Below are 27636 nucleotides of genomic sequence, written 5' to 3'. Positions count from 1 at the left end.
AGCGGACGGGAGGGGGGCGGGGCGAGGGCGGGCGGGACAGGAGAAAGAGTGGGGGCAGGACAGAAGAGGGGGCGGGGCAGGGCGGGCCCCCGCGGTCGGGGCAGTTCTGCTGGAGACATGGCGCAGCTGGGTCGCGCGATCTTGGCTCGGGTGTCCCGCCTACCCTGCGAAACCGGGCCTCTGAGGGTAAGGCAGCGCAGGGTGGGTGAGGGCCAGCCTCGCTTCCACAGGCGAAGGGTCCCGGACCCAAGGAAGTGGGAAGACCGAGGCTGCTGGGAGCAGGGAGATGTGGAAGGACACGGGTGCTCCAGGGCAGGGAAGTGGGGAAAGCCAGGGATCCCCGGGCGCAGGCAGGTGAAACAGGGCCTTGGGGTGCAGGGACAAGTCAGGCCAGAAGTATGAGGGGACAGGGGTTCCAGGACTTGGGGGAGATGCGAGGAGAGAGGAGGGGGCTCCAGGGGAGCAGCGAGGGGAAAGGTGAGAGGCCCTAGGGTCCCAGGACGCAGGGAGTTAGTGGAAACAAAAATGCGAACCTCCTATAAAGGAACTTTCATTTGTAAGTAAGCAGGGAATGGGACACAAGTAGACTGAGTGAACTCTGGGTTGTCCAATGTTGGAATGAGAAGTCAGAGATTATTTTGGGAAAAGTCCATTGACCTTTTCCCTACTTTTAGCACTGGCAAGCCCTTAGTCAAAGCTAGCCTGAAGGGCATAGCTCTCAGTTCTGTGGGTTAGCAGGTTGGTTCCTTTGCTAAACGAGCCTCCCTGCCCACAGTACCTTGTTTCTGTGGGATGTAACAGGACTGACTTCATTTTGTATAATGAATTTTCACAAAGCAAATGCACATAAAAGTGAAATAAATGAAAAGTCAAAGCCTCGTGCAAGTTGGTTCTCACCCTCTATCCTTGAATCCCAGGATCCAACCTTGTTTGTCAGACTTAGGCCTTTCTCCCACAAATAAACAAGCACAGTGTGATAAAGCGATTTGCAAAAGTCGAAACCTAAGGCACATTTAGATTCACGTTCTAAAGGGTCATCTCATGGTGGGATCCATGTGTTTCTCTCAAGCTTACCTTGTTTTGCTTTCCACCGTTTTCCCGCTGAGTCTACAATGGAAATAAAATACGCCAAGTGAAGAAACCAGAGAGGAAAAGGAGGAGAAAGAAACAAATAAGCAGTCCTTTATTTTTTTAATTTTTGAGACAGGGCTTCTCTGTGTAGCTTTGAAGCCTATCCTGGCACTAGCTCTGTAGACCAGAACTGGCCTCGAACTCACAGAGATCCGCCCGCCTCTGCCTCCCAAGTGCTGGGATTAAAGGCGTGTGCCACCAACGCCCGACTCAAATAAGCAGTATTTCAAGGTAATCCTTGCCCCTTACTAGGTTAAAAATCTTAAGCTAAAAAGCAGAATTTCCTTATCCAAGTCAGTCCATCAATTGCAACCCTCACACTTCAGTTGGATAGATTGGCCCTGTAGTGTTCACGTTAGGAGAATGTGGGGTGGGGTGAAAAAACAGGGTACGGGGGGGGCAGCAAGGTGGGAAAGCCAGGAGTCCCAGGGGTGCAGAGAAGCACAGGAGGGAGAATAAGGTCGGCACGGGCTAGATGGGTCTCCAAATGTAAAGGTGGGAGTAGGTGTGGTGATTCCGTCAAGACGGAGAACCTTCTGGAAAGTGCTAGAGTTGTGTTGATGCCACTTAAAGACAACACAGTGTTGTAAATGCAGACGAAACCGCCACGTTCTTTTCCCAAGAAATGGTCCTTTTGGCACCTCCGTGACCTCTGTTAAGATTACAGTTGAGTCACAGACCAGAATCTCAGTCTTCGATACCACTGAATAACGCACTTCGAGAAGGACAAATGAATTAAGAAATATCGCAATCTGGCATTTTGAAATTTGCTAAAGAAAAATGTTAAGGCATCGTGGTGCACACCTTTAATACCAGCATGTGCATGATGGGAGGCAGAGGCAGGCGAAATTCTGTGAGTTTGAGGCCATCCTAGTCCACATGGAGAGTTCCAGGACAACCAGGGCTATGTACAGAGACCATGTCTCAAATAAGTAAACAAATAAATGGATAAATAAAAAATGATAAATAAATAATAAAAGTTCTGAGGCAACAGAGGTGCCTGTTTCCTTGACACATGGAGACTGGAGTTTGAATCCTCTAGGGGAAGGAACGACAACATCTGTGAACTAGGAGCTGCCAAGTTTGAGAGTAAATAGAAGACATAATTGAAACCTCTCATGTGAGAGAAATGCTTCAACTCCTATAAGCACTATTTGTGAGTGTTGTGTTAGACTGAACCTTGACCTACAGAGGACTCAGCTCAATCCAGTAAAATAGCTAAGACTCCTGCATGACCAAGTGCTGTGTCCTTGGAGATTAAAAAAAAAAAGAAAGAAAGAAAAATGACCTTGCCCTTAGTTTTTGTTTTATTCTCCTGGGAAAACATTTAATTTAATCAGTTGTTTATCATGAAATGCAGCTGTTGGGTTTTCTTTAGAGAGACTCTCTGGTTGAAAAGACAAGCCTACATTCAGAGTGGAAATAGATACACTTAGGTTTCTGGAGCAGTGGTTCTTAACTCATGATTAACCTTTGAAATAAATTTAGTGCAATGAAAGTAGGTATAGCAAAGAAATAGAATAAAAAGGCAGTGCTGTTGTGTCTTGTAGTAAGGTTAAATTTCCTTAGTGGAAGTGTAGAAATTGCTCATGTTTGTAGGCTTGCTCCTTGGTTCTCACTGCATGACCTTTGGTTTTCATTTCAAGTAATTACTTTATTATTTTTGTAAAAGTTATTCCTGGTCAGTATTCATTTCAGCAATTTATATAGTTAAATAAAGTACAGAGTAACAATTCTGTGAAAAAATGAAGTTTTATTTATCCTACTTAAAGTTCTACTATTCCTTCTATAATTTTGTCACATCTGGCTAGCTCAATGATTGTCCCCAGCACAGGACCTGGCACATGGAAAGAAGCATGTAACTTGAGTGACTGTGCACACTATGTTGTGGAGTTGGAAAATTTATCACTGTGTGAAATATGATAGTTAATGATTTACTACCAGCTCTGACAGACTGAAAACATGGTGTATTATAATGTACAGATGAACAATACTGTGTACAAGATCACATACACCTCCTAATCCTTGTAATCCCTCCAAGTAGTGTCACTCCCTGATGAGTAAGCATTCAAATATATGAACCTGTGGGGCCATTCCTTTTCAAACTATCCCAGCACCTATTCACAGCTGCACACACACACACACACACACACACACACACACACACACACACACACACACACGCACGCACGCACGCGCGCACACACACACACACATACGCACGCACGCACACAAATTAAAAAAAATTAAAAAAACATAGTTTCATCTTGGAGAATAGCAAGCATCAGCAAAGCAAAGGTCATTGCCCATTTCTGCAAGTTCAAATGATTTGATGGAGAGGAATTTGTGTCTTAGAGCGTGGGAAGAAGTGCACGATGTTCCTGATCTAAGGACATCATGGTAAAATCCACCATGTCAACTTGGTGACCTTGATGTTGGAGAGCTTCAGAAGAAATGCTGTCTCTTTCTTCCATTCTGAAGGAGATAACCCCAAAGTATCACTGTTTTATTTTTATTCATTCATTTAAAAATATTTATCTTTATTTCATGTGTATGGTTGTTTTGGCTTCATCTGTGTCTGTGCCCTAGATGCATTCCTGGTGCCTGCAGAGGCCTGAAGAGGCCATCAGTGTTCCTATGACTGGAGTGACAGATGGTTTCTGTCATCACTCAGATGCTGGGAAACAAACCCAGGCCTTCGAAGAGCAGTAGAGTCTTCTGGCTGCCGAGCCATCTCTCCAGGCCTCATCTTTAATATTTTTTGGGGGCAGGCTTTTGCTGTGTAGTCCCAGGTAGCCTCAGATTCCTGGAGATTCTCTTGCCTCACACTCCAGAGTGCTAGGGTTATCGTCACGTACATTTCTCATCTTCTAGTATCTCTGTTTGGAGGTTAGGTTTGTTCTAAGATCAGCTATGTTTGCTGCCTAGGCTTCCTGAATCACATGTACTTACCACCTCAGGATGGGCTTCCAGTGCTGCCCAATGGAGCAGCAAGGTTCCAAGAAGAGGTAGATCATAGAAGTTTCTGCCCAGTGGTTATCTTACAGTTTACCAGACAAATAAAGCAGCTCTACAGAGCTACCCACCTAAGAGCAGGAGGGAGTTTTGGAACAGACCCTGAGGTGCCCTAAAGTTCTAGGGCAAGAGCATAGCCTGTGTCGGTTCAGAATGGAGGTTACTGGTGTAGTGTGAAGAGGCAGGCAGTGATAGCTAGGCAGCTGGGCAATCATGGCACCTTTGAAGGACTTAGAGCTTCTCCAGGAGGCATTGAGGGGTAGCGATAAAAGTGGAGGCAGTTATCAGGCTTGGCTAATCTTCCCAGAAGGGGGGTGATTCAGGGTCAGGTAATGGGTAGCAATGGTTGTAGATTAGAAGTAGAATGGGGGAGGAGGGGAGGGAGAGGGAACTGAGAGTAATATGTGTAAAAAGTTAAATAAAAAATTATTATAAAAAAACTTGCTAAAAGTAAGTGGATGGACTTTACCATAATGTCTGTTTTCTGTCTAATAATTTTCCACATATGCAAATTATATAATCCAAGCAAACCTTTTTTAAGAACCAAGATTGTTGGTTAGATAATGACAGTCATGTTACTCTTGGCTGATGTTATATGGAGTCAAGAAGAGATGTGTCAAGGACAGACAGGAATGAAGACTCCAGGGGAGTTCCTCCGACCACTCCCTAACTCGTCTCTGTTTCATTGTTCTTTACTATGCAGCACTGGGAAACATCTTGGTCTTCATATAACTTAAGGGAGATAAGAACTGTAATAAGGATGGGAAGTACACCCCCTAGCACAGAGCAATAACTTCTTTCAGGACTTTGGTTCATTGCCATGAGATGTGTCATTACTCAGAAATGAAATTTCTGCTTTGCTCCTGGCAACTACATGATTCACCCTAGCCTTTGGAGCCTGGAGTCCAGCGATGCATTTTCTTTTACATCCAGGTTAGTTGCTGTGGCAACAAGATCTGAGCTCCCCAGAAGTTCAGCATGCGGGCACTGCAGTGCTTTGTTTTAAGTTTTAGAATGTGTAGGGATGCTCAGGTGGTACACACAGTTACAGAGGGTGCTTCACCTAGCTCTGAAGAACTGGGGGTCCCAGAGTTTGGACAATTTAGCTCTTAAAGTTTGTAGGGCCGTGGTTGGCATTCAGGGTGCTGGGGCCGTTCTTACTCTCTAAGAACCTAGCTTTCTACATTGGAACATGCAGAAGAGCCGTTCCCATGTTAACACATGCCTCCTGCTAAGAACCATAGGTGCTATTCTGACAAGGCAGAACACTGAAAAGGACACGTGACTGGCACAGACAAGCATATTCCAGTAACTGGACAAAAACTGCAAGCAACAATGGAAGACTTATTATATGTAGGCAATACAGGGAGTGCATTGAGAGCATAAAGATACACATTTTCACATCTCAGTACTTCCTATATTGTGTGCTTACACACAATTCAACTTTGTGTTGGACATTTCAAATGAAATACCAACTAATGAATGTGGAATGCACAAGCAGTATTACAATGTATCTATTTCAGCAGTCTTTTTCTGGTAGTTTACTACAAGGAGTAGTTTCTTGTGGATTGTTCCAGAAGCTTTTGTGTTTGTGTCAACACATAGGAAGATAGTCTCTTCTGAAAAACACATGGTGGAGATTATGCATCACTCTCTTTGCATCTTTCTCTTAACACATAATGCTTCACCTTGTTGGCATTCAGCAGACATTGAGCACCTGGACAAGCTGTGGCCGTGTTTCCCTTCAGCATGTGAGTTGTGTCCTCCTTTTAGTGGGTATAAGGTTCATGCTTTATGAATGGCTTTGGCTATTTTGAGCCTGTTGCAGTTCCATATCAATTTTAGGGTAGTCCCCTCAACTTTTGTAAAAAGTGAAATAGGATTTTGATAAGGATATAATTTGTTTTCAATGCTGGCAGTAGAACTCAGGGCCTTGTACATTCTTGGCAAATCCTCTACCACTGAACTGCACCTCTTGCTCCTTAATACTTGTCTTTGAACAGAATGCCCTTTCTCCACTGTCTACCTAATACGTGGGTAAATTTTTGAATTTCAAGTAACTGGTTCTGAGGGTATTACATGTAACATTTTGATTAGCGTTGCCAAATTGATCTCTAGAGAAGTAGGCACCCATGGGGGGGGTGGATGTTGACACTTTCTTCTGGTTTTGACAGGTGATACCACTAAGTTGAAAAAGATTAGTTCAGGCCATTGAGTAAAATAGAGCAAAGATTAGGAGGTGAAGGTTCTTGGCAAGCATTAGGAATTCTGCAGCAATTAGTAACTCTAGATTTTTTTCCCCCGAGACAGAGTTTCTTTGTAGCTATGGGTCCTGTCCTGGAACTCCCTTCTGGAGACCAGGAGGCTTTGAACTCACAGAGATCTGCCTGCCCCTGCTTCCCTAGTGCTGGGATTAAAGGCATGTACCGCCAACGCTTGGAATAACTCTAGATTTTATTGTTGGAACCAGTATGAAGTAGTTTTAGGAAAGCAAGCTGAGGCCACACTAGGTGGGAGGCTTCGAAGACCTGAGTACAGTCCCCAGAACCCATATAAAACTGGGTCAAGTAGTACGAACAATGCAGTATTGGGGAGGCAGAGTGGGAGGACTCCTGGGGCATGCTGGTCCACCAGTCTAGCCCAAGCAGCAATTTCCAGGTCAGTGATGGACCCTGTTCCAAAGAACACGGTGGACAGCCACTGAGTAATAATATTCATGGTTGATCTCTGGCGCTCATATGCACACACTCTCTCATATTCACACACACAGAAGGGAGAGAGAGCAAAGTGAAGTGGGTGGTTTTGTCTGATTCTGGATGTGTCCATGATTTTAAGGCCTGGTCAACAGCCTTGATGGTGGTGGTGGAATAGCCGAGCTAATGGTTATTAAATATTGATGTGTTTAGCCTCAGACCTTCCCTGTGAAAATCTATTGCTTAATGAATTTTACGAATTTGAAGCTGAGTTTTCTTTAAAAATATCTAGCAGGTTTAAATACTGTTTTTAAAAGATAGTTATTTTACGTGGACTGTTGGAAGCTTATTTGTGGTGCAAAAGGCAGAATAACACCAACAACGTCCTCTACAAAAATCCCAGACCTGCCCCACTGTTTGTGAACTGATGCTTAGGTTTTGTTTAGACAAGGGGTCATCACAGGCCTTCCTTCAGGGGCCGGTAAATGAAGAAGGCCACCCAGTGAAAGGGGCACACTTAGCCTGCATGAGTGGAGGTTGGGCGGGCAGCAAAACTTACCTCAGGTGGACATGGCTCAGGGTTGTACCGAGTCGTGTAGTCTTTGTATGACTTCTGAGTTTTATGTGAATTCTCCTAGCATCTTAATGTTGACTCAAAGTTTCAAGACCTTGTGGTAGCTGTTAGGGTCCTGGAGAAGTGCCATAGAAGACTACCAGTCATGTGTGCAATCGGAAAGAGTGTTTATTAAAATTCCAACACGTGGGGCTGGAGAGATGGCTCAGAGGTTAGGAACACTGGCTGCTCTTTTAGAGGTCCTGAGTTCAATTCCCAGCAACCACATGGTGGCTCACAACCATCTGTAGTGAGATCTGGTGCCCTCTTCTGGCCTGCAGGCAAACATGGAGTGCTGTATACATAATAAATAAAATCTTTTAAAAAAATTCTAACACGTTGGGATGGTAATTGGTGATGACAAGGGAAGCCCACAGATTCCTTTTAAGCAAAATTAGGGAAAGTTCAGGGAGGAGAAGTTAGTCTGGGGGGTTTAAACAAAAAGTTTACAGTTTGCTATAGGATTGGTTGGTGGCTTAGTGGTTGGGAACCTTTCAGCTGCAGGGTGCAATTAGCTATCTTTAGTTCTCTTAAGCTTGCACCCTATTGTGGACGCCCTGTTGATTGCTAGCTCCTGGGTTGAGGCTTTCCCGTGAATTGCTTGCTCTGCCAGTGGATTCTAGTAAACTGAAACTAAGGCCTGGTCTCTGGGAAGGCTCCTAGCAGGGTCTGCCATGGCCCTTGTTTGACTCCCTGGCCCTTTCAGTACCCTCATAAAACACATTTGGCCCAAGATGACCAATGTATGTGTATCTTAGTTAACTTACTTTAGGCTAGCAAAAAGCTTTAAATTATTTAGGAAGGAATCTCATCTATGGTTTTTTAATCCCTTAGGGAAGGGACAAAGACAATACTTTTTCAGATTGTCATTTTGAGGATAAGTGTGATCACCCCTGGTGTACATGCTGGGGATCATATGGGAGGCTGCTGAGTACAGAAGTGGAGCAGGGAGAGCCGGCCTCCCTAAGGCAAATTTAGAGCTCAACATGTAATAAGTAGACATTTCCAAAACATGAAGACTTTAGAAAAAATTTCAAAGTTCAGGACACCAAAGATCTGCAAGGAAACCAGTGCTTATGAGAAAGGTGTTATTCCTAATTAAAGATTAAAAAAAGCTTCACTTCTAAACAAGCCGCATGCAGAAAAGTCACAATGTAAGATTTGAAGATCATTCAAGGCCCATTTTTGCTGCATCCATTTTTCATAATTCAGAAGGAAGTGGCCAGATGCAGTTTTGAGTTATTCAGGATTTTTCTTGTAGAAAGACTCAAGGTTTCACCATGGTCCTGTGAGATCCAGTCACTTTGTGAGTCTTCATAGGCAACTTGTAACTAGGCAGAAAGATGGCTAACTTCATGGTCACACACGTGCTGTCAATTACAGAGGATGGTATCAATTACAATAGCAAGTCAGGATTTCCCCTTGTCGTGGTAGGAAAGGAATTCATCAATCAGATCACATGAGTTTACTAAGACATGTAATGATGCTTCATTAACACAGTACGCTATTATCAGATATACTTTTACCTTTGTATGCTTCCTTTGCCAGTTAGATGGCTGATAAAATGATTTTAAAAATATTATAAATGCTTTTATTCAAATAATTAATTATCCTTCACAAAGCATCATATTTCCTGCATAAGTTAACCCCAAATAAATAAAAATTTGCGGCAGAGCCTTTTAAACATTGCAGTACATATTTTTCATTATTCCCAGATAGTGACAAATTTGCCAGCCCACTTGTGCAAATTTCCTGATTTGTCATCTTAATGAAGTCATTGTGGAGGTGGGTCTTAAGCAAATCTGCCATTTATGAAGAAAAAGATGATTGTAGGTTGCTTGGATTGTTGTGTCATAGCAAAAGGATACAGAGGGAATAAACCAGCATTGTCAATATGATGATAGAATTATGACAAAGAAGATGAGACATAACCAGATTTGTAAATCTTGACCTTTGGTGATGATTTTTCATGATTATGAAATCAAATCATCCTTGTTCAGTAGAGTTTGGAAAGGAAAAGAAGTTATCCATAATCCCATCACTTAGCAATAATAACCAAGTACAGGAAGACTCTGGAGCCAGACCCATCTTGGATTTGAGTCTTCTTAATATTATTTTATTTATTACAGACTTATTTTTGAAAGTTTTATTTATGCATCTGTGTGAGTGTATACCACGTGTTAGGGGTGCTCACAAGGCCAGGAGAAGATTGCCGGAGGCTGAAGTTACAGGCGGTTATGAGCCTAATGATGTTGGTACGAGAACTGAACTCAGGTCCTTTGGAGGTGCATGGGCAGGTGGTTCATGGTCTGTAGCACACAGTTCACTACTTAGTGTTGTTCCCTTCCTGTCTTTGTCCTAACTGTATTTTTATGGAGACCAGGTGGCCTCAGAGTTGCTGTGTATTTGAAGATGACCTCTTAGTACTCTGATTACAAGTATGAACTACTGAGCCTAATTTTCTGTGCAGTACTGGGCATTGAATCCAGGGTTTTGCACATGCTAGGCAGTACTCTGCGAACTGAGCTACATCCCCAACCCTAAGCATTGATACTCTAAGCACTACTGTTCTCATTTTACTGACAGCTAGTGAAATCCTTACTATGTCCCATGAAGATGCTTTTGTTGGTCTCATTTTATGAACAAAGAAACTGAGACGAAAAGAAGTTTAAGAACTTGCCTATGGTTATATGACTTTGGAGGGATTTCTTTCCTGTGTTGTCTCAGCCTGGAGCCCATGAATTTAAAACCACCTCATTATAGTACTTAATAATTTTTTCATTTAATATATTTAATTATTCAGAAAATTGCTTAAATGTAATACTTAGGGCAGTTAGAAGATTTCATCTGATTTATAAATGTACAGGTGTACAAGTCTCAACCATTTTTTTTCCTTTTAGTTTTTCAGTCATGGAACAAAAACACTGTATCAAAGCATCGATGCTCCACAGTCTAAATTCTTCCTGCCCCTTTTAAAGCCTATGCTACCACCTAATACTTTTCAAGGAAAAGTGGCTTTCATTACTGGAGGAGGTACGGGCCTTGGCAAGGCAATGACAACTTTCCTGTCCAGCCTGGGTGCCCAGTGTGTGATAGCCAGCAGGTGAGTGTCACTTGATAATCTGTGAAGAAACTGTCTGTGCCACAGTATTAAAAACAGTGTTCCAGATCTATTTGATTGCATCTTATATGAAACATTCTGCAGATTGATTAAATAAATCTCCTTAGAAAAATTCAGTTGCAATTTGAGGTGTAAAAATAGTAGCAACTATGAAACTGCTGATGTTTGTGGGTTTTCATTTCCTGAATATGAAGGTGGAGTTCAAAAAGGACTACATTGAGGTGGTTTTGATTTCTGTTGGGGTCCTTATCCTTCTTACTAGTTCAATTGATAATTAACATTTGCCAGAATAATGAATGCAACCCTTAGGGTTGCTTTAAGGTGGGCAAGAATTTCAAAATACATATTGTGATGGATGTAAAGTCACAGAGGCAGAAATTCTTATGTAGGAGTATCCTGGTACCATCTTGTTATGGAATATTTGTTTAATTAGGCAAAGATGTATTACGTTTGTTTAAGTTATGGAATATTACTTTAACTATGTGAAGGGGTGTTACATTTGTTTATGCTGCCTTTGTTAAACATGTAAAGATGCATTACATTTGTTTATGCTATATTTGTTTAATTATGTAAAGATGTGTTGCTGTTTGACCTTGCCTGCCTAAGGCACCTCACTGGTCTAATAAGGAGCTGAATGTCCAATAGCAAGACAGAGAAAGGCAAGCAGCGAGAATAAGCAGGAGAAATCTACACTTGAGAGAAAAAGAAGGAGAGAATGAGGAGAAACAGAGGGATACTCCTGGGCCTAGAAGGCAGGCAGCTGCCAGCCAGACATGCAGACAGCAGGAAAATAAGATATACAGAAAGAAAGGTAAAAAGCTCTGAGGCAAAACACAGATGTAGAGAAACAGATTAAGTTGTAAGAGCTAGCAAGACACTAGCCTAAGCTAAGGCTGAGCATTCCTAACTAACAATGTCTCTGTGTCATTATTTGGGAGCTGGTTAGTGGTGGAAAAGAAAACTCCTGGTACATTTGGCATTCCAGAATGGGAACAGAATTTCCATATGGAGCCTGGGAGAGGGGGGAAGCTGGGATGTTGAGTAGAAACAACATTCTAGGTAGGAATGCTGCTGCAGTGGGCATAGTCATCCAGAGGTGGGGACAACTGAATGCAGGTCCCAGTTGAGTGAACCTCTTGGTCAGGCTCCTGGGGCGTAAACCTGCTTTCTCCTGGACCTGAGGAGGAGTTAGGGCTAACCCTCCTTAGCAGTTTAGAGTTTGGCTTGGGTGTCAGAGAATGCTGCAAGTGACCAGCTGTGGGCACTTAATGAAGCAGGTCCAGTTGGAAAAACTCTCTAAACAGGTTCCGGTATGTTTAAAAACGTGTATAAACTTAAGAAAGAAAAGAAAAAGGGTATAAACAGTCATAGAAAAAATAATAAAAAAATAGTCTTTAAAGAAAGAGCAAAGTAATATAAAAAAAGAACAAGCCACATAAAGGTGAAAAATACGCAGGGAGTCTGAATGGTGTTGTGTTGACTTTGAAGTTTTTGAAAGTTGATGAGTGTACTACAGCTGTTGAGAGACATGGAATTGTAAGAGGGACTGCTGAATTAAACCAGCCTAGCTACTTTAGGAATGACTTAACTTTAAAATGGAAGACAAAAAGTGTATTGCATTGGTAAAGTGGTTTTGTTTCCTGTGGAAACAAAAGGCTGTGGATTCATTCAAAGTTAATAGAGATCAGATTTGATGGGGGGAGAGGGCTCCTTGAAAATCCTGGCTACAGATATAAAGAAATAAACCTAGGAAAAGATAAAAGACAGGTGATGTATATTTTACCAGCCCAAACATAAAACAAAAACTCATCTTTGACTGGCTTGTGTACAGTGCATAGTCTATACTTGTATTAATGTAGATATGTATGTTACCTTTGAAAGTTTATATGTTTTCAGAGCAAGGGGACCAGGCATCAGTGAAAACAGGTGGTGCATATGATCCAACCTCTCAGAGTGCCTCTGTTACAGTTTCCTCAGAGTTCTGCATCCAGAGCAACCTCAAGGCTGAGATGGTCCAGCCTCACAGACTATTCTAGCCAGGACTGCAGACAAGCCTTGGACTTTCCCGTTGCACAAAGACTGGACAACAAATGTTACAACTAGTTTTCCCAGGACTTGACCATTATTTCAGTTTTCTCAGGTGCCCTAAAGATGTCTTCACCCATAGACAACAGGAAGCAGTCTAGAGAATATAACACCCCAAGATGTAGCATGGGTGGTTTTTTGTTATTCCATTGGTTTTGCATGATTGTCATCATTTCAGGGGAATATAGGAATATAGGACAAAAAGTCAACTATTAGCCTCAAATATTTTATATTGGTTTGGATTTTGGTACATTAATACAAATTTTAAGTTATTTTTGTTATACTGTATGTATATTTCTACTCTTATTTGTGTTATTGTACTTATGCAGCTCATTTAAAAATGTAATGTATAACGCTGGGTGTTGGTGGCACACACCTTTAATTCCAGCATTAAGGAGGCAGAGGCAGTCGGATCTCTGTGAGTTTGAGGCCAGCCTGGTCTACAGAGCGAGTTCCAGGACAGCCTCCAAAACAATACAGAGAAACCCTGTCTCAAAAAACCAAAAAAAAAAAATGTAATGTATAATTAAGAAATTCAGGTTGGTAATGAGTAGTATATAATAATCAAACTTTTAGTCATATTAGGTATATTTTCAAGGATAATCAGATATATTTAGATAGATAGATGGTCTAATCAGATGTATTTAGATAGATAGATAGATGGTCTTCAAACACTTCAAAGACCACAGAATACGGCATTTAAGATGTTTAATAACCTAAGGCTTTTCATAACAGTGAGACATTTCTGCTTCTGGCAGTACCAATCTATTTCATAAAACAATCATGGGCATTGAAGAACCTCCATATGGAGTTTGCTTTCATTGTGGCAAAGCTAGCCATTTGGGCAAGAAACTGCTCTTGTCTTGACTGCTGACAGTATGCTGTACAAGTTGGTTAAGCAAGATACAAAGGAAAAAGACTGTCAACTTTTGCCAAGATAAGGCAGGACAGTCTTTCAAAATTCCTGCTTCATAGAAAAGTCTGCCAGACATACTGCAGGACACACAGGCAACGACTGCTGACCTTTGCCAATACTGGGTGGAGTAGTCCTTCAAAATTCCTGCTACATAGGAGAGACTTTCAGATATTCTAGCCTGTAGGCTGACGATGGATGCCCTAACATTGAAGAGGAAGTTTGGGTGACTGTGCAGGCAGCCAGATGTCTCTGTTGTTTTTGAAGTAGCTTGTACTACACTTCCTATCTGCTTAGGTAAAATTATATCCTTCTGGGTCTTTGATGGAGTTGAAGACTAGATACAGTTTTCCTAAGTTATGATAGAAGGCAAATTAGGTACAAAACTTTGGACTCACCAAGATAGTATAAACAATGGAATCTTTTCTCTGAATTTGCCAAATGCAAATGGACTGGTTATTGTAAATCTAATTCTTACTTGATAACTGTACTTATTGTGTATGGATTTACTATGTTAAAGTTAAAATCCTTCTTTTTTATTTAGGCAAAACAGGGGAATGATGTGGAATATTTGTTTAACTAGGCAAAGATGTATTACATTTGTTGGTGCTTCATTTATGTAATTATGTAAAGATGTGTTGCTTTTTCACCTTGCCTGCTTGAGGCACCTGGTTGGTCTAATAAAGAGCTGAACAGCCAGTAGCTAGACTGAGAAAGAATAGGCACTGCTGACAGGCAGAGAGGATAATTAGAAGAAATCTAGGCTGGAGAGAGAGAAGGAGGAGAAGAGAATGGGGGGAAGAAAAGAGGGACACACCCTGGGCCAGAAGCCAGGAATTCGCCAGCCAGCCAGCCAGTCATGGAGACAGCAGGAAAGTAAAATATATAGAAAGGTAAAAAGGCCTGAGGCAAAACATAGATGTAGAGAAAAAGGTTAAGTTCTAAGAGCTAGCAAGACACTAGCCTAAGCTGAGGCCGAGTATTCATAACTGATGATAAGTTTCCATGTCATGATTTGGGAGCTGGTTGGTGACCCAAAAGCAAAAACTTAGTACATCATCTTACTATGAAATCTGGGTTTATAGAGCCTTGTTAAAAACCTTGCCCAAGTAGAGACAGTCAGTGTGTCATTCACAAATGAAAATTGCCCAGGACATTTATTATTTTCTTAATGCAATGTTTTTAACAGTTTTAAAATATTATTTTTACTTTAATGCTATACAGTTCACATTCATGGATTGTGTTTTATGTTCCTTCCAAGGATGTAAGATTGGACACAGGGCTATCCAAACTCATAAATTTAATCTGAACCCCCTGGGGATTATAACAGCAATATATTTTTTTGGTTGAAGAATGAATATAATGATTCTAATCAAGGAAACAATTTAAATTGATAAGTTAGTCAGGTGTGTCTGCACACACATGGACTCAAGGCCACTGTCTAATGCATGGAGAGTTGAAGACCAGTATTGACCACTTGAGTTCCTGTTTCTAAAACAAAACCCTCCAATTTGATATGTAGATAATCCTAAAGCTGCTCATATGACTAATTCTGTAAATTAGTTTCAGATATAAGAAAATTGTTTCAATTTAACTTTTAAAAATGATATCAACTTGAATTTCCTGTAAGTATAAATTTCATACTTTAGCAGAAGTGGTTTTCTTTAAACTGTCAGCTTTATATGTTTTTTTTTATCTTAGGAAATTAAAAAGAAAAATGTATGACAGCATTTTAAAACTCATGAGAAGTTCCCTGTGTTTATTTCTAGGAATATCGATGTTTTGAAAGCTACGGCTGAAGAGATTTCTTCTAAAACTGGAAATAAGGTATACTGAAAAGCAGCTCTTTAAATCCGACGTGGGGCCATAACGTTTATATGGTTTAATTGTCGTTTTGGTTTAGGAAGCCCGGAAACGGCTGAGTTCTTTCCTCTTTATTGTTTTGCAGGTTCATGCGATTCAGTGTGATATCCGGGACCCTGATATGGTGCATAACACAGTGCTGGAGCTGATCAGAGTGGCGGGGCACCCTGATGTGAGTGTAACAGGACTGAAACCCTTCACAGCCTGGGGACTCCACCAGCACATACAGAGGGAATGAGCTGCCTGTGTCAGTGAGCGCCAGGAAAATGCCGGCTCTGCTTAAAGCGGAGAAAAGATTAGGTGGACTGCAGGAATACTCAAAAACCACATTTATAATGTAGAACAAACCTGATTTCACGTTATTTACTGAGATTTTACAAAAATGAAAGCACAGTAGCTAGTTTAAGTGATTGATTGGGTTTGCTTTTCGTAATAACTGTCAGCATCTCTCAGCGGAGGAGAATGGTGCAAACGGGGGAAATCGTTAGAAATCCCGCACTTCTGCTTTCCACACCTGAGAGGTAATGAGTACTTTGCTGTTACTTGGTTCATCTATCAGCGACAAGCTATTTCTTCCAGCGGTCTCAAAGAGAAGACTTTTCTCTGAGGAAAGCTATTTTAGAGAGACCTGTAATACTGAAGCTGCTGCAGAGCCCAGCAGATCCCTCACTGGGAGTGAGGAAAGGGCCACCAGTGAAGTTCTTTTCTTCAAACTGAAGGATGGCGTAACTGAAAAGGCTTCATTCTGGTGATTTGTGTATGTGGGTGGCGGTTGGATAGGGGCTCCCTCCCCATGTAGCCCACACTGGCCAGAACTTCCCGTGTACCCCCAGGCTGGCTTTTAATTTTTTCAGTCCTTGCCTCAGCCTTCCTAATGTTGCCATTACAGGTCTGCACCAGCACAGCTGGTGAAAGGCATCTTACGAGTATTGAAGTAAAGTGTAGTTAGGTGGTACATACCCTTGCCTACATTTGTTGTCTCGATAGTCTACCTTAATTTAAAGACAGGACTCAGAGTTCTGAGATTGGGAAATTACAGACTCAAACATAAAAATCAAGTGAATCTCATGGTATTGCTTCGTAGCTGCCTGGGCTGTTCAGATATGCTCTCTAATACCTCAGCTTATTTATTTTAGGTGGTGATAAACAATGCAGCAGGGAATTTCATTTCTCCCAGTGAAAGACTGTCTCCTAATGCTTGGAAGACTATAACTGACATAGTTCTCAATGGCACAGCCTATGTGACTCTAGAAATTGGAAAGCAGCTAATTAAAGCACAGAAAGGTATGTCTATTCATTCCTCCTGTGTTTATTGGGCTGAGTTTGGGCTAAGCCCTGGCAAACGTCAAGATGTAAATGACACAGTCTGTGTTTGTACTTCTCACAGTGGGAAAGACCCATGTGTACCAGAGGTTGTGGTGTAAGTCATAGTAAGCACATCTTTCCTGGGCTTTACTATGATGACTTCTTCCTGTAGTCAGTGGTTACATCCAGAAATAAGATGCAGTTGAGATTAGCTTTCAGAACTGTAGGAGTTGAGAAAGAGGATGAGGAATCAGGAGCATCCCTGGGTAGAGGCCTGGCAGAGGGAAGGGTAGGTGTGTTTAGAATATTAGAGAATTTGATATGGATAGAGAAGGGGAGAGCAGAGACAGGAAACAGTTGTGGGGAAGTGGCTTGATATGTAACTGGGAAAGTCCCCAAAACCAAAATAGGAAGTTAGATGTCCATCAAATTATCTTTCAAAGAATAATGATTTAATGGAAAATAGCACTGACTCTATTGTGGAGCTGGGAAATCTGGCGTTTTCCTTTTTAGCATATGGAAAGAAGGTGTGGGTGGTAACGCAGGAGAAGTTTCAAAGCTCATATCAGGACAACTTACTCACTAGAGGAAGGTTTTTAGCTGGGGTCAATAGTTCAAATGAGGGTGACACCTTCGAGATTGCAAACACTGGAGAGATTGAGAACACTACAAAGAGACTAGATTTAAATGGATGTCACTAAAACACTTTTGTTGTTACTGTGAACCAGCTTCTTTAGTAAAATGTATGCCAATACGAATAGACAATGTGTAATGCCTGCATATATACTTAAACAAACACAAACATCGCGGGGAGGGGAGAAAGATTTGCTAGTGCTACACGGGGTGCTTTGCTTTCTAGAGTCTCACTATGACTTTATGTAGCAAACCTTAGGCGGTGTGCCCTCTGAAGCACAGGTGTACGAGATAGTGAATAATTTGGGGTCAGGACTTGCAGCTTGGGCGTTTTCTCAGAGCAGGTTGAGCACACAAACAAGGCCCAGGACTCTCAGTGGCTGGTGTGGAGGAGGAGGATGTTATACATAATCGTCCCCCTCTCTCGTTCTGAAACTTCTGTCTGTGAGATTCAATTTCCTCTCCCCTGTGTGGATAATTCACAAACTGGCTTTAACAGGGATGATCAAAGGAATGGAAGAGTGAACAGGATATTAGAAAGACTCAGCTTTTTAAATGTGACTAATAATGTCTGTCCTTTCCCCAGCACCCAGGACAATCCTCCTTACCCATTTCCCCCATAGCAAAGTGGGCGTGATTGGGATCAGGACTTTGTGACACTGTTGTTTTATTTACTGATTTATTTTTTCCTGATATAGATAGACTTGGGAAGGGACATGGGACTGTGTGTTGACTCTGCGTGCCTGATCTTACCTCTTGTCTCACTGACTGTTTCTTTTCTCTCTACTTTCTGACCCTGTCTATTTCTTATTCACTCACATCTCCTTATGTAGGGTCCTCATGTTTGGTTCTCCGTTTCTTTCTGTCTTCATGATCACTTTCTTTCTCTGCCTCATGGTCTCCTATTTCCTCCCTTGCTCATCTTTGGCATCCTTAGTTTCCAGACTGACTCATTTCTCATTATTGTCTTTCACTCTAACACAGACGTCAGTCTATTTTTATTCGTCACACTGGATTAAAATTCTATGGGCTTCATTATAAATGTATTAGGTAAGACTTTTTAAAAGATGGAAGTCCATCTCAATTATCCCAAGATTCCTGTCAGTTGAGGCTGTGCCCTGATAGTTTGTGTTCTGGGCTGGAGAAGCTGGGTACTGTGGGCCTAACCTTGTACTGGATTAGCAGTCGAGGCTCTCAGGTGCTCATGATCTCTCAAGCACTGGGTTAGCTTGGATGTAGGTTCAGGGGAAAGCAATGCATGTAATCCTTCATCAAAAATATGTACGCAATCCAAAACCGATGAAGTCAATCTAGGAAAGTCGTGGGGTAGTCACCTAATGAAGATGAAGCAGCAGCTTTGGGTGCACTGTTGCTTCTTCAGGGGCAGAGGAGGGCACGGCAGGTGGTTGACGGTCAAGGGCAGAGTAGCTAGAGTTGGAGGCACAGCTGGTGGCAGTGCAGAGTTAACAGCTAGGAATAAAAAAATGCACATGGCATTGCTTGTCTTGTGCTGGGGCCACTACATCTCCACACTCTTTGTCTTTCACACAAGGAGATTTTGGAGGCAAACCTATTTTCAGAGAGCTGAAAGGCTGAGTTTGCTATGTAGGAGTTGTGAGAACGGCTAACATAACTATGCTTATTCATATATCCCAAAGAGACACTCCTGCACCCTCCTCCACCCCACGCTCTCTGGGCTGAGCTGCATGTTGTTTCTGTTCTCAAATATGTTGGCAGAAAGGAACTTTGTGGAGGAGAAGAGCAGTTTAGGGAAGTGCACGTCAAAGTGCTGTCTTTGCAGTCCCTTCAGGTTAAAGCCTCCTCCTCCCTTCTTTCCTCCTGTTGCTTTGAGACAGTGTCTTATCATGTACTTACCATCCTGATATGTTATTCTTCAGACCATCTGGATTTCTGTCTAGTAGTAATTTTGTTTAGCCTCAAGGCTGCCTTTAAATTCATTCTGATGCAGATTAGGGGCTACGAATCCTCTCTGCATTAGATATCAGAGGACAGCACCTTCAGTTTAAGGACTTTTTTTGTTGGTTATGAAATCTCAAATTGACAAGATTTTTGATTCAGAATCTTAAAGGTGTCACTGCCTTCCATGTGGTCCCTGACAAGGGCTGCTTGAGGACAGTTACCTGTGATCTTACTTGCCCTCTCCTAGTGGTTTGTCATTTCCTTTATAGTTTCCACCTTTTATTTATCCCTCTTGGCATTTGTTTGCCTCCTAGGACTGTAGTTTATTGTTTTTACCAAATTTGATTTTTTAAGTCTATAGTTCTTCCTTTCAGAACTCCAATTACAATATGTCATGCTAGAATATCCCATGATCTCTTGATGTTCTGACTTTGTGTGTGACCTTTGTATTGTCTTGTCTTCACAGATGATCTTCTATAGCTAAGCTCATTGATTTAATTTCAAAATTCTGAATATTACATTTTTCCCCATAGGTGTTATTTGTTTCTATTTTTAATTATTTTTAGAATTTCATTTATTTGTGTTTGAGTAAGCACACTTTTGCACATTAGTGTGATGTATTCTGCAGTGAGTATTGAGGTCAGAGGTCAACTTTCAGGACCAGTTTCTCTCTCTTTTTCTCTGTGTGGGTCCAGGCCTTGAACTCCAGTCCTCAGACTTGGCGATGGACTTCTTTTCTCAGAGGCCCACATTTAGCCTTCTTTGAACTCCTTTTACATGTTTTCTTTAAAATCTGAAAGCACACTTGTAATACTGTTATAAAGGTGCTTATGCTAATTATATCTTCTGGTCATTTTTGTATACTTTCTTTTTTTTTAAATTTTATTTTCCAGTTTAAATTTAGATAAGAAACAAGGTTACTTCACAAGTCAGTTCCAGGTCCCTCTCCCATTCTCTCCCTTCCTCCTGTGCCCCCCCCACCCGTTATCCCCTCATTTCTCCAGGGAGGGTGAGGCCCTCCATGGGGGTGTGCATAGTGTGTCATTTCATATAGGGCAGGGCCTAGACCCTTCCCCAAGAGTTCAGGGTGAGAGTGCACCTCACATTGTTCTATGGGAGTCCAAAGTCCGTGTGTATACTTGGGATGGGTACTGATCTGCTGCCCAAGGCTCAATAGATTCCCTAGGCCTCCTCACTGACACCCAAATTCAGGGAGTATTGATCAGTCCCATGCTGGCTTCCCAGGCTAATGCCTGGGATTCAAGAGTGAGCTGGGGCTTGTTCCCGGGGGTAGGGAGGAGGCAGCGGCTAGGCCTCTCACTGCCTAGCTTCACGAGACTTGGTGTTTTGTATACTTTCTATTAATTGCTTTTCCTCCCATTCCTAACTCAGTGCAAGTCTTGAGGCTTCTTTTGAAGTGTGTTGAGCCTTACTGTAGGAAGCAGTTACTGTGAGTACATGATCATTTTACAGCTCATCTTTTTTTTTTTTACAGCTCATCTTTTAAGTTTAATGGGTGGGCATAGGAGATTTTCCTTTGGGGCTAACTTAGCCCTTAGGTGTGATTTTTCTGAGCTGGCTACAGAAAGTCTTGAATGGTCATTAAGTTGCCTATCACCCCAGTGTCTCCCAGCCCTCTGTGAGGTCTCTAGACACCAGTTGAGCTCACAGTTGCACTGGCATTTGCCCCATGCCAGATGGCATGGATGCTTACCCTCAGGTGTGTAGTGGGGTGTCCGTGCACATTCAGAGAGATGTATCAAAAGTAACTGGGTGCTGTTCCTGTACATTCCTTCTCACTCCGAAATTCTAAGATGATGTTAGGCTTCTCATCTTGTGATGACACTCTTTGTCTACTGGCTGTCAGGTATCTGGCAATGACAGTATCAGTATCATATCTCTTGTACAGTTTTTATGATGTTTATACAAGTCCACCATGGCTAGAGGCAGAAGTCCTTGATAATTTTATTTTAGTTCTGATTTCTTCATATTGAAGTGATGCTTGGCTACGGATGAGTTTCTTACATTTGGGTCTTTGTATTGATTTGCCAAGCACAGGCGAGTGCAGACTGACGATCCCAAAGACAGTAAGACTAAGAGCAAGATGTTGCACTTCTCTTAGATTACTCTTGCAGTGATAAGGTCTAGTAACTTAAAAAGAATAAGCTTTTTTGCACAGGACCCCGTTTTTGTCAACCCTGTTTCTTTGATAGGAACTGATGTTGCTGCATTGTTGGTAACGTGCCCTTTCACTTCCCAGGAGCTGCGTTTCTTGCTATCACTACCATCTATGCTGAGAGTGGATCAGGCTTCGTAATGCCAAGTTCCTCAGCTAAATCAGGCGTGGAAGCCATGAATAAGTGAGCATTACCGTGTTAATTGTGTTGCTGAAAATAGCTAAAGTTCTCTGGTCTCCTTCCAGAGAAAGGTAAAAAGACTGATTTGGAGCAGACAATGTTTGATCACATGTGCCCATGCCACAGGACTGCTTTTAGTGCCCTCAAACTGTCTTAATAGGTACCCCGTAGTCTTATGAAGCTCACAATTTTATCTGTTGCAAAGTTATAGTGTCTTAAGGTTATGATTATGTTATAAAACTTTCCCCCTTTTTTTATAAACCTCTCAAGACGGAATGTTTTCCTGAGTTTTATACTGAAATCAGCTGTACTTATGAGCAGTTAGTATGCGACACTGCAAACTCCATGACTGACTAGGTTTATTACTTTCAGAGTCAGGGTAAGAGGATGCACATTTGCCATTATATAAAACACTTCAGCGGGGTGTGTTGAAACTGGGTTTCTTTACACAGCCACCTGTCCTGGAACTCATTCTGTAGACCAGACTGGTGTCACACTCACAGAGATCCGCCTGCCTCCCGAGTGCTGGGTTATAAGGTGTGCGCCGCCACTGCTCGGCTATGTAAAACATCAATGCATTGCTCTTCGCTTCCTGTTGGCTTCCTGTGTTTCCTTGGCTGCTTTGGCCCGCACCCTTCTTCCCATTTGTCTTTCCTTCCTTATTTGCATTATTTATATCTTTTAAGGAAACTTACATCTCCTTTTGCTATTATGTTAAGTACATATCTGTACAAATATACACACACAAGAAATATGCCAGCACCATCTGTAAAATATGATCATGGTGAAAAATAGACCGTTGAATGTGCTTCTAAACAGGCTGTTACAAGGGTCCATGGTTGCTCTTAGGATTGTATTTTGGTTTAAGACATTCAAGGTTTTGAGTCTCAGTTTAACAATTATGGTAAAGCCTAGTTAAAGAAAGCTGTGTTAATAACTTAAACCGGAATAGTCCATGTCTTGCTCAGTTGATAAATTGTAATCTAGTTCATTGGTTATAAAAACCAGCAATGGCCTTTGCAAGCTGGGGCTGCAGGAGGTGGTGGGGATGAGCCCAGAGCTCTCATGTAGACCTGGCTGGCTTTGAACTCACAGAAATCCACCTACCTGTGTCTCCCGAGTGCTGGGATAAGGCATGTGTCACTATGCCTGGCATATTAGGTTTCCTGTAAACTGGATGGTAGGTGTAGAGACTCAGGCCACTAAAATGTAAGTGTTAAGTTGTGTAGCAGAGGAGGTAAAGATGCAGCCATGGCTTAGCCCCCCAGAGGTTGACGAATTAGCAGTATCACCTCGAGAAAATGGTTTAGTCTTTTGTGCCTCAGTTACCTGCCTATTTGTAACATAGAGAGAAATACTAGCACTTGCCTGTCGGTGTGATTCCTGGTAAGTGGTGAATGTGCAGCAAACCCTGGCTAGTTGTGCTTGAACATACAATACAGTATTTTACAATGTACTTTGTTTACTTTCTAGGAGTCTTTAGCAGCTGAATGGGGGTAAATATAGAATACAGTTTAGTGTGTTATCTCCTTTGTTTTTTTTTTTTAGGTCTCTTGCAGCTGAATGGGGTAGATATGGAATGCGATTCAATATAATTCAGCCGGGGCCTATAAAAACCAAAGTAAGTTTTGATGTATTAATAAGTTTGAATGATTAAAGAATCAGAGTGGTGGATGCATTCTGATTGCTGTGTGGGGACTTTCCAGGGATGCCTGGAAAGAGTGGAATGAATATATATATATATATATATATATATATATATATATATATATATATATAAAACTAATAGAAAACTAGCTGAAAGCCTAAGCACATAGTTCGAATGATGTTTGCTGCACACTGTCCCAGAAGAATTATAGTCACAGAAGCTTCTTTTCTGTAGTCCAGTGACAGACTTCATCTTTTCTGTGTCCAGTGACAGACTTCATCTTTTCTGTACTCAGTGATAGACTTCATCTTTTCTGTAGTCCAGTGATAGACTTCCTCTTTTCTGTATTGATAGACTTCATCTTTTCTGTGTCCAGTGATAGACTTCATCTTTTCTGTATTGATAGACTTCATCTTTTCTGTGTCCAGTGATAGACTTCATCTTTTCTGTACCCCAGTGATAGACTTCATCTTTTCTGTATTGATAGACTTCATCTTTTCTGTGCCCCAGTGATAGACTTCATCTTTTCTGTATTGATAGACTTCATCTTTTCTGTGTCCAGTGATAGACTTCATCTTTTCTGTATTGATAGACTTAATCTTTTCTGTATTGATAGACTTCATCTTTTCTGTATTGATAGACTTCATCTTTTCTGTGTCCAGTAATAGACTTCATCTGCTTCATGTATTTATTTGCCCTGTGTTTCATGTTTTTTTTTTTTTAGTTTTTACATTTATTCAATTTACTTGTGAGTGTTTTGTCTGCATGTACATCGTGTACCATGTGCATGCTTGTGCCATAGAGGTCAGAAGAGGGCAGTAAATTCCCCAGAACTGTAGTTAGGGATGGCTGTGAACCACCATGTAGGAGCTGAGAATTGAACTGGGTCTTTACGTGCAACAAGGTTGCTTAACAGCTGAGCCATCTCTCCGGCTCCTACATGGACTCTTTTGAGGTATTGGGAAAGATGTGAGGGCTTTTGTGTCAGAGTGCTCCCACAAAGGGAATGTGTACTGGAAAATGGGGATATGGGTTGTACCTGAGTAATAGTGAAATGTGAAAGAGAGAAAAAGGAAGCTGAAGCCCAGAACTTTCCTTGCAAATTTGACGGAAAGGGTTGTACTAGCTGGTGTTTTTAGTATCTTCTGCGTTGTATCTGCCATGGGGGAACTGCGGGCTTCTCGAGCACCTCTAGGGGGAGCCCTTTCACCTGTGTTAAAGGAACTCCATCACCTCCACTCAGAGGAAAGCATTTTCATGAGTCCATGACCATTGAGCTCACCTTCTCACCTTGCGGTGTTCCGCACATCAGACACAAAGCACAGACTGACCAATGTGATTACTTCTCCTCTTTCTCAAATAAAGCTGAAGTTAAGAGCCCTTGTTTTCCCTTTTCTGTTTTTATTTTTGAAGACAAGAGGAAAAAGTAAGTTCTCTTAAACATTTCATATTTAAATCACTTTTCTGAATTTACTCAATGAAATAATAATCCCACTGTTTCCACCATACAGTGTAATCTCTTTTGAGTGTATTGTTTGTTCATTTGATGTTTTAGAAAAATGATTTATTTAAACTTATTTTATGTGCATTGGTGTGAAAAGTGTCAGAACCCCAGGAACTGGATTTACAGACAGTTGTGAGCTGCCATGTGGTTGCTGGGAATTGAACCCAGGTTTTCTGGAGGAACAGTCAGTGCTCTTAACCCTTCAGCCATCTCTCTAGCCATGTTCATTTGGTTTTTATAGTGACTTGCTGAGATAGGAGAAATGAAAAACTAAGATAACAGCATTCTTGATGGATATTTTTCTTTTAAAGGGTACACTTAGGTAAAATGACCTGATTTGGCCGACAGTGAATGTGAAAGAATTTGGTAACATTCTTTTTACAGTGTCTAAGGGGCAAGCAGCATGCTGTAGTGCAAGTTGTATTTTATGTAAAATTGAGAAATTACATACATCTATACACACATGTACACACACATATTAACACACACATACAGACACACACTAACTTAATTTTTCCTTTTTTATTGCTAAGGGTGCCTTTAGCCGTTTGGACCCAACTGGAAGATTTGAGAAAGAAATGATTGAAAGGATTCCTTGTGGTCGGCTGGGGACTGTGGAGGAACTTGCAAATCTAGCCACTTTCCTGTGCAGTGATTATGCCTCTTGGATTAATGGGGCGGTAAGCCTTGCCATGTGTCTTCACGACAAAACAGGGGGGCCCTATTTGGAATCAGTCCTAATAATGCTAAGTATACATATGATTGAAAATATTTAGCTGCAAATAATATTTATATATTATAAATGAGATATTTACATATTATCTTAAACATTTATTCCTTGATAGTTAATTTTATTAAGTTCAAGTTGCCTTGGTAGACATTGTTTAAGATGATCTTTAAATTGAGTAGAATGTTGTTGAAAAGAGCATTCTAACCAAAACACATAAATTTAGATTACACCTCAGATTTATCCTTTGAAGTTTGAGTTTTGATCGAAGCTGCCAAGGAGCTTCATTTAGGGTGTGAAGGTGGTTGACAGTTGAGAGACTTTTCAAAAGCATGCAAGGGTTTGTGCTATCTTTTTCAGGTCATTAGATTTGATGGTGGAGAGGAAGTATTTCTGTCAGGTGAATTCAACTCTCTAAAGAAGGTAATGTATTTGCTTCATACACTACTACAAGCCAGGATCGTGGGCTTTAAAGTATGTGTAGACCCAATTAAATTGACATTGTTTCCCTCCATCAGGTCACCAAGGAGGAGTGGGACACAATGGAAAGACTCATCAGGAAGACAAAAGGCTCCTAAGATGATTTTGTCTTCATCTGGAACAAGAGGGACTAGAGCCAATTCAGATGGGCTGTGCTCTGCTTGTTTTCAGGGTTAATAAATGTTTGCTTTGATGACTTCTCAAGTCCCAGGGATCAAAATCAGGGTGTCTGGTATGATAGTTTGTTACCTCTGAGCTGCACCTCAGCCCTAATAAATGGTTAGTCAGTCATCGAGTACATACAACGTGCCAGGTCAGGGTGGCCACTGTGAACTGAAGGGTAAATTGGACAGGATATCTTTTCTTCAAAAACACGGTAGAAACAAAAAGGAGTGAAGATTTTTTAAAAATCATTCTTGTGTCAGTGAGATGGCTCAGTAGGTAAAGGCATCTGAGGCCAATCTCAAGGACCAGCATGGTAGGAAAGCACCAACTACCCAGAGTTGTCCTCTGACTGCTACTCGTGCACTGTCAAATGTGCACCCACAGCATTCCTGTACACTCACACACACACACACTCACACACACACACACACACTCACACACTCACACACACACTGTAAAATTGTTTTCCACAACTTCATCCATGTATACACATGGTTTGCTTATATTCACACTCTTCCATTATTCTCTTTGGTCCCTCTTCCTCTATCACTAAACCTTTTCTTTCCATTTGTCCACTCATATTTTCATGGTTGTTTCCATTGGCGTGAATGGGAAGTTATTTCCTGGCACAAGGGGGACTTAGCAATGGCTATATCACTGGCCCCTTCCCCTAGCAGCATTAACTACCTGAACTGGCTGAGTTTGAGTCAACTTGACACAAACTAGAGTCATCAGAGAGGAAGGAGCCTCAGCTGAGGAAATGCCTCCATGAGATTCAGTTGTAAGGCATTTTCTCACTTAGTGATCAATGGGGGAGGGTCCAGGGCTGTAGAGTGAAGCCTTCTTTCCAGCCTGGTTCCAGAGCCACATCAGTCCCAAATGAACACACAGGATACTATATTAATTATAAAGCTGTTGTACGTTTGCTTGTTTCTTACCTGCTATCTTTGACTTAAGTATTTAATCCATAATTGTTAATCTAAGTATTTCTCTTACTGGAGAAAGGGGTCCGGACCTCTTACCCCTATGGCAGTTACATCTTGGCTCTGCCTCTCTTTCCCAGAATCCTCCTTGACTCCTGGTCCCACCTATCTTGCTTCCCTATTGGCCAACAGTGCTTTATTGACATATACACAGGACTTCCCCATCTCAGGCCATTGTGGGTGGTGCCATGCCTGGGTTGGTAGTCTTGGGTTCTGTAAGCAAGCAGACTGAGCAAGCCAGGGGAAGCAAGCCAGTAAGCAGCTTCCCTCCATGGCTTCTGCATCAGTTCCTGCCTCCAGAATCCTGTCCCCTTTGGGTTCCTGTCCAGACTTCCATAGATATGGAAGTATAAGCCAAATAAACCCTTTTCTCCCCAACTTGCTTTTTGGTCATGGTGTTTCACCACAGCAATGGAAACCCTAAGATACTGCCTATAGCTCCTGCGGTGGGGTATGTTGTAAGAGCTTTGACAGTACTGA

At 41.7% G+C, this 27636-nt stretch overlaps 1 protein-coding gene across 1 annotated transcript; it reads left to right on the top strand.

The window, feature by feature from the left end:
• Nucleotides 1-78: 78 nt before the first annotated feature.
• Nucleotides 79-26228, top strand: Decr1 (2,4-dienoyl-CoA reductase 1). The gene is made up of 10 exons (XM_005066815.4): nucleotides 79-186; nucleotides 10353-10555; nucleotides 15341-15398; nucleotides 15520-15606; nucleotides 16571-16718; nucleotides 21553-21652; nucleotides 23198-23270; nucleotides 25335-25481; nucleotides 25889-25951; nucleotides 26047-26228. The coding sequence occupies exons 1-10, from the start codon at nucleotides 118-120 to the stop codon at nucleotides 26104-26106; spliced, it is 1008 nt and encodes a 335-aa protein (XP_005066872.1). The 5' UTR covers nucleotides 79-117; the 3' UTR covers nucleotides 26107-26228.
• The last annotated feature ends 1408 nt before the right edge of the window (nucleotides 26229-27636 follow it).

This window comes from Mesocricetus auratus, unplaced genomic scaffold, assembly GCF_017639785.1.
Source record: "Mesocricetus auratus isolate SY011 unplaced genomic scaffold, BCM_Maur_2.0 Super-Scaffold_6730, whole genome shotgun sequence".
In the NCBI taxonomy this organism is placed as follows: Eukaryota; Metazoa; Chordata; class Mammalia; order Rodentia; family Cricetidae; genus Mesocricetus; species Mesocricetus auratus.
This window is presented reverse-complemented; position numbering and strand designations above follow the sequence as displayed.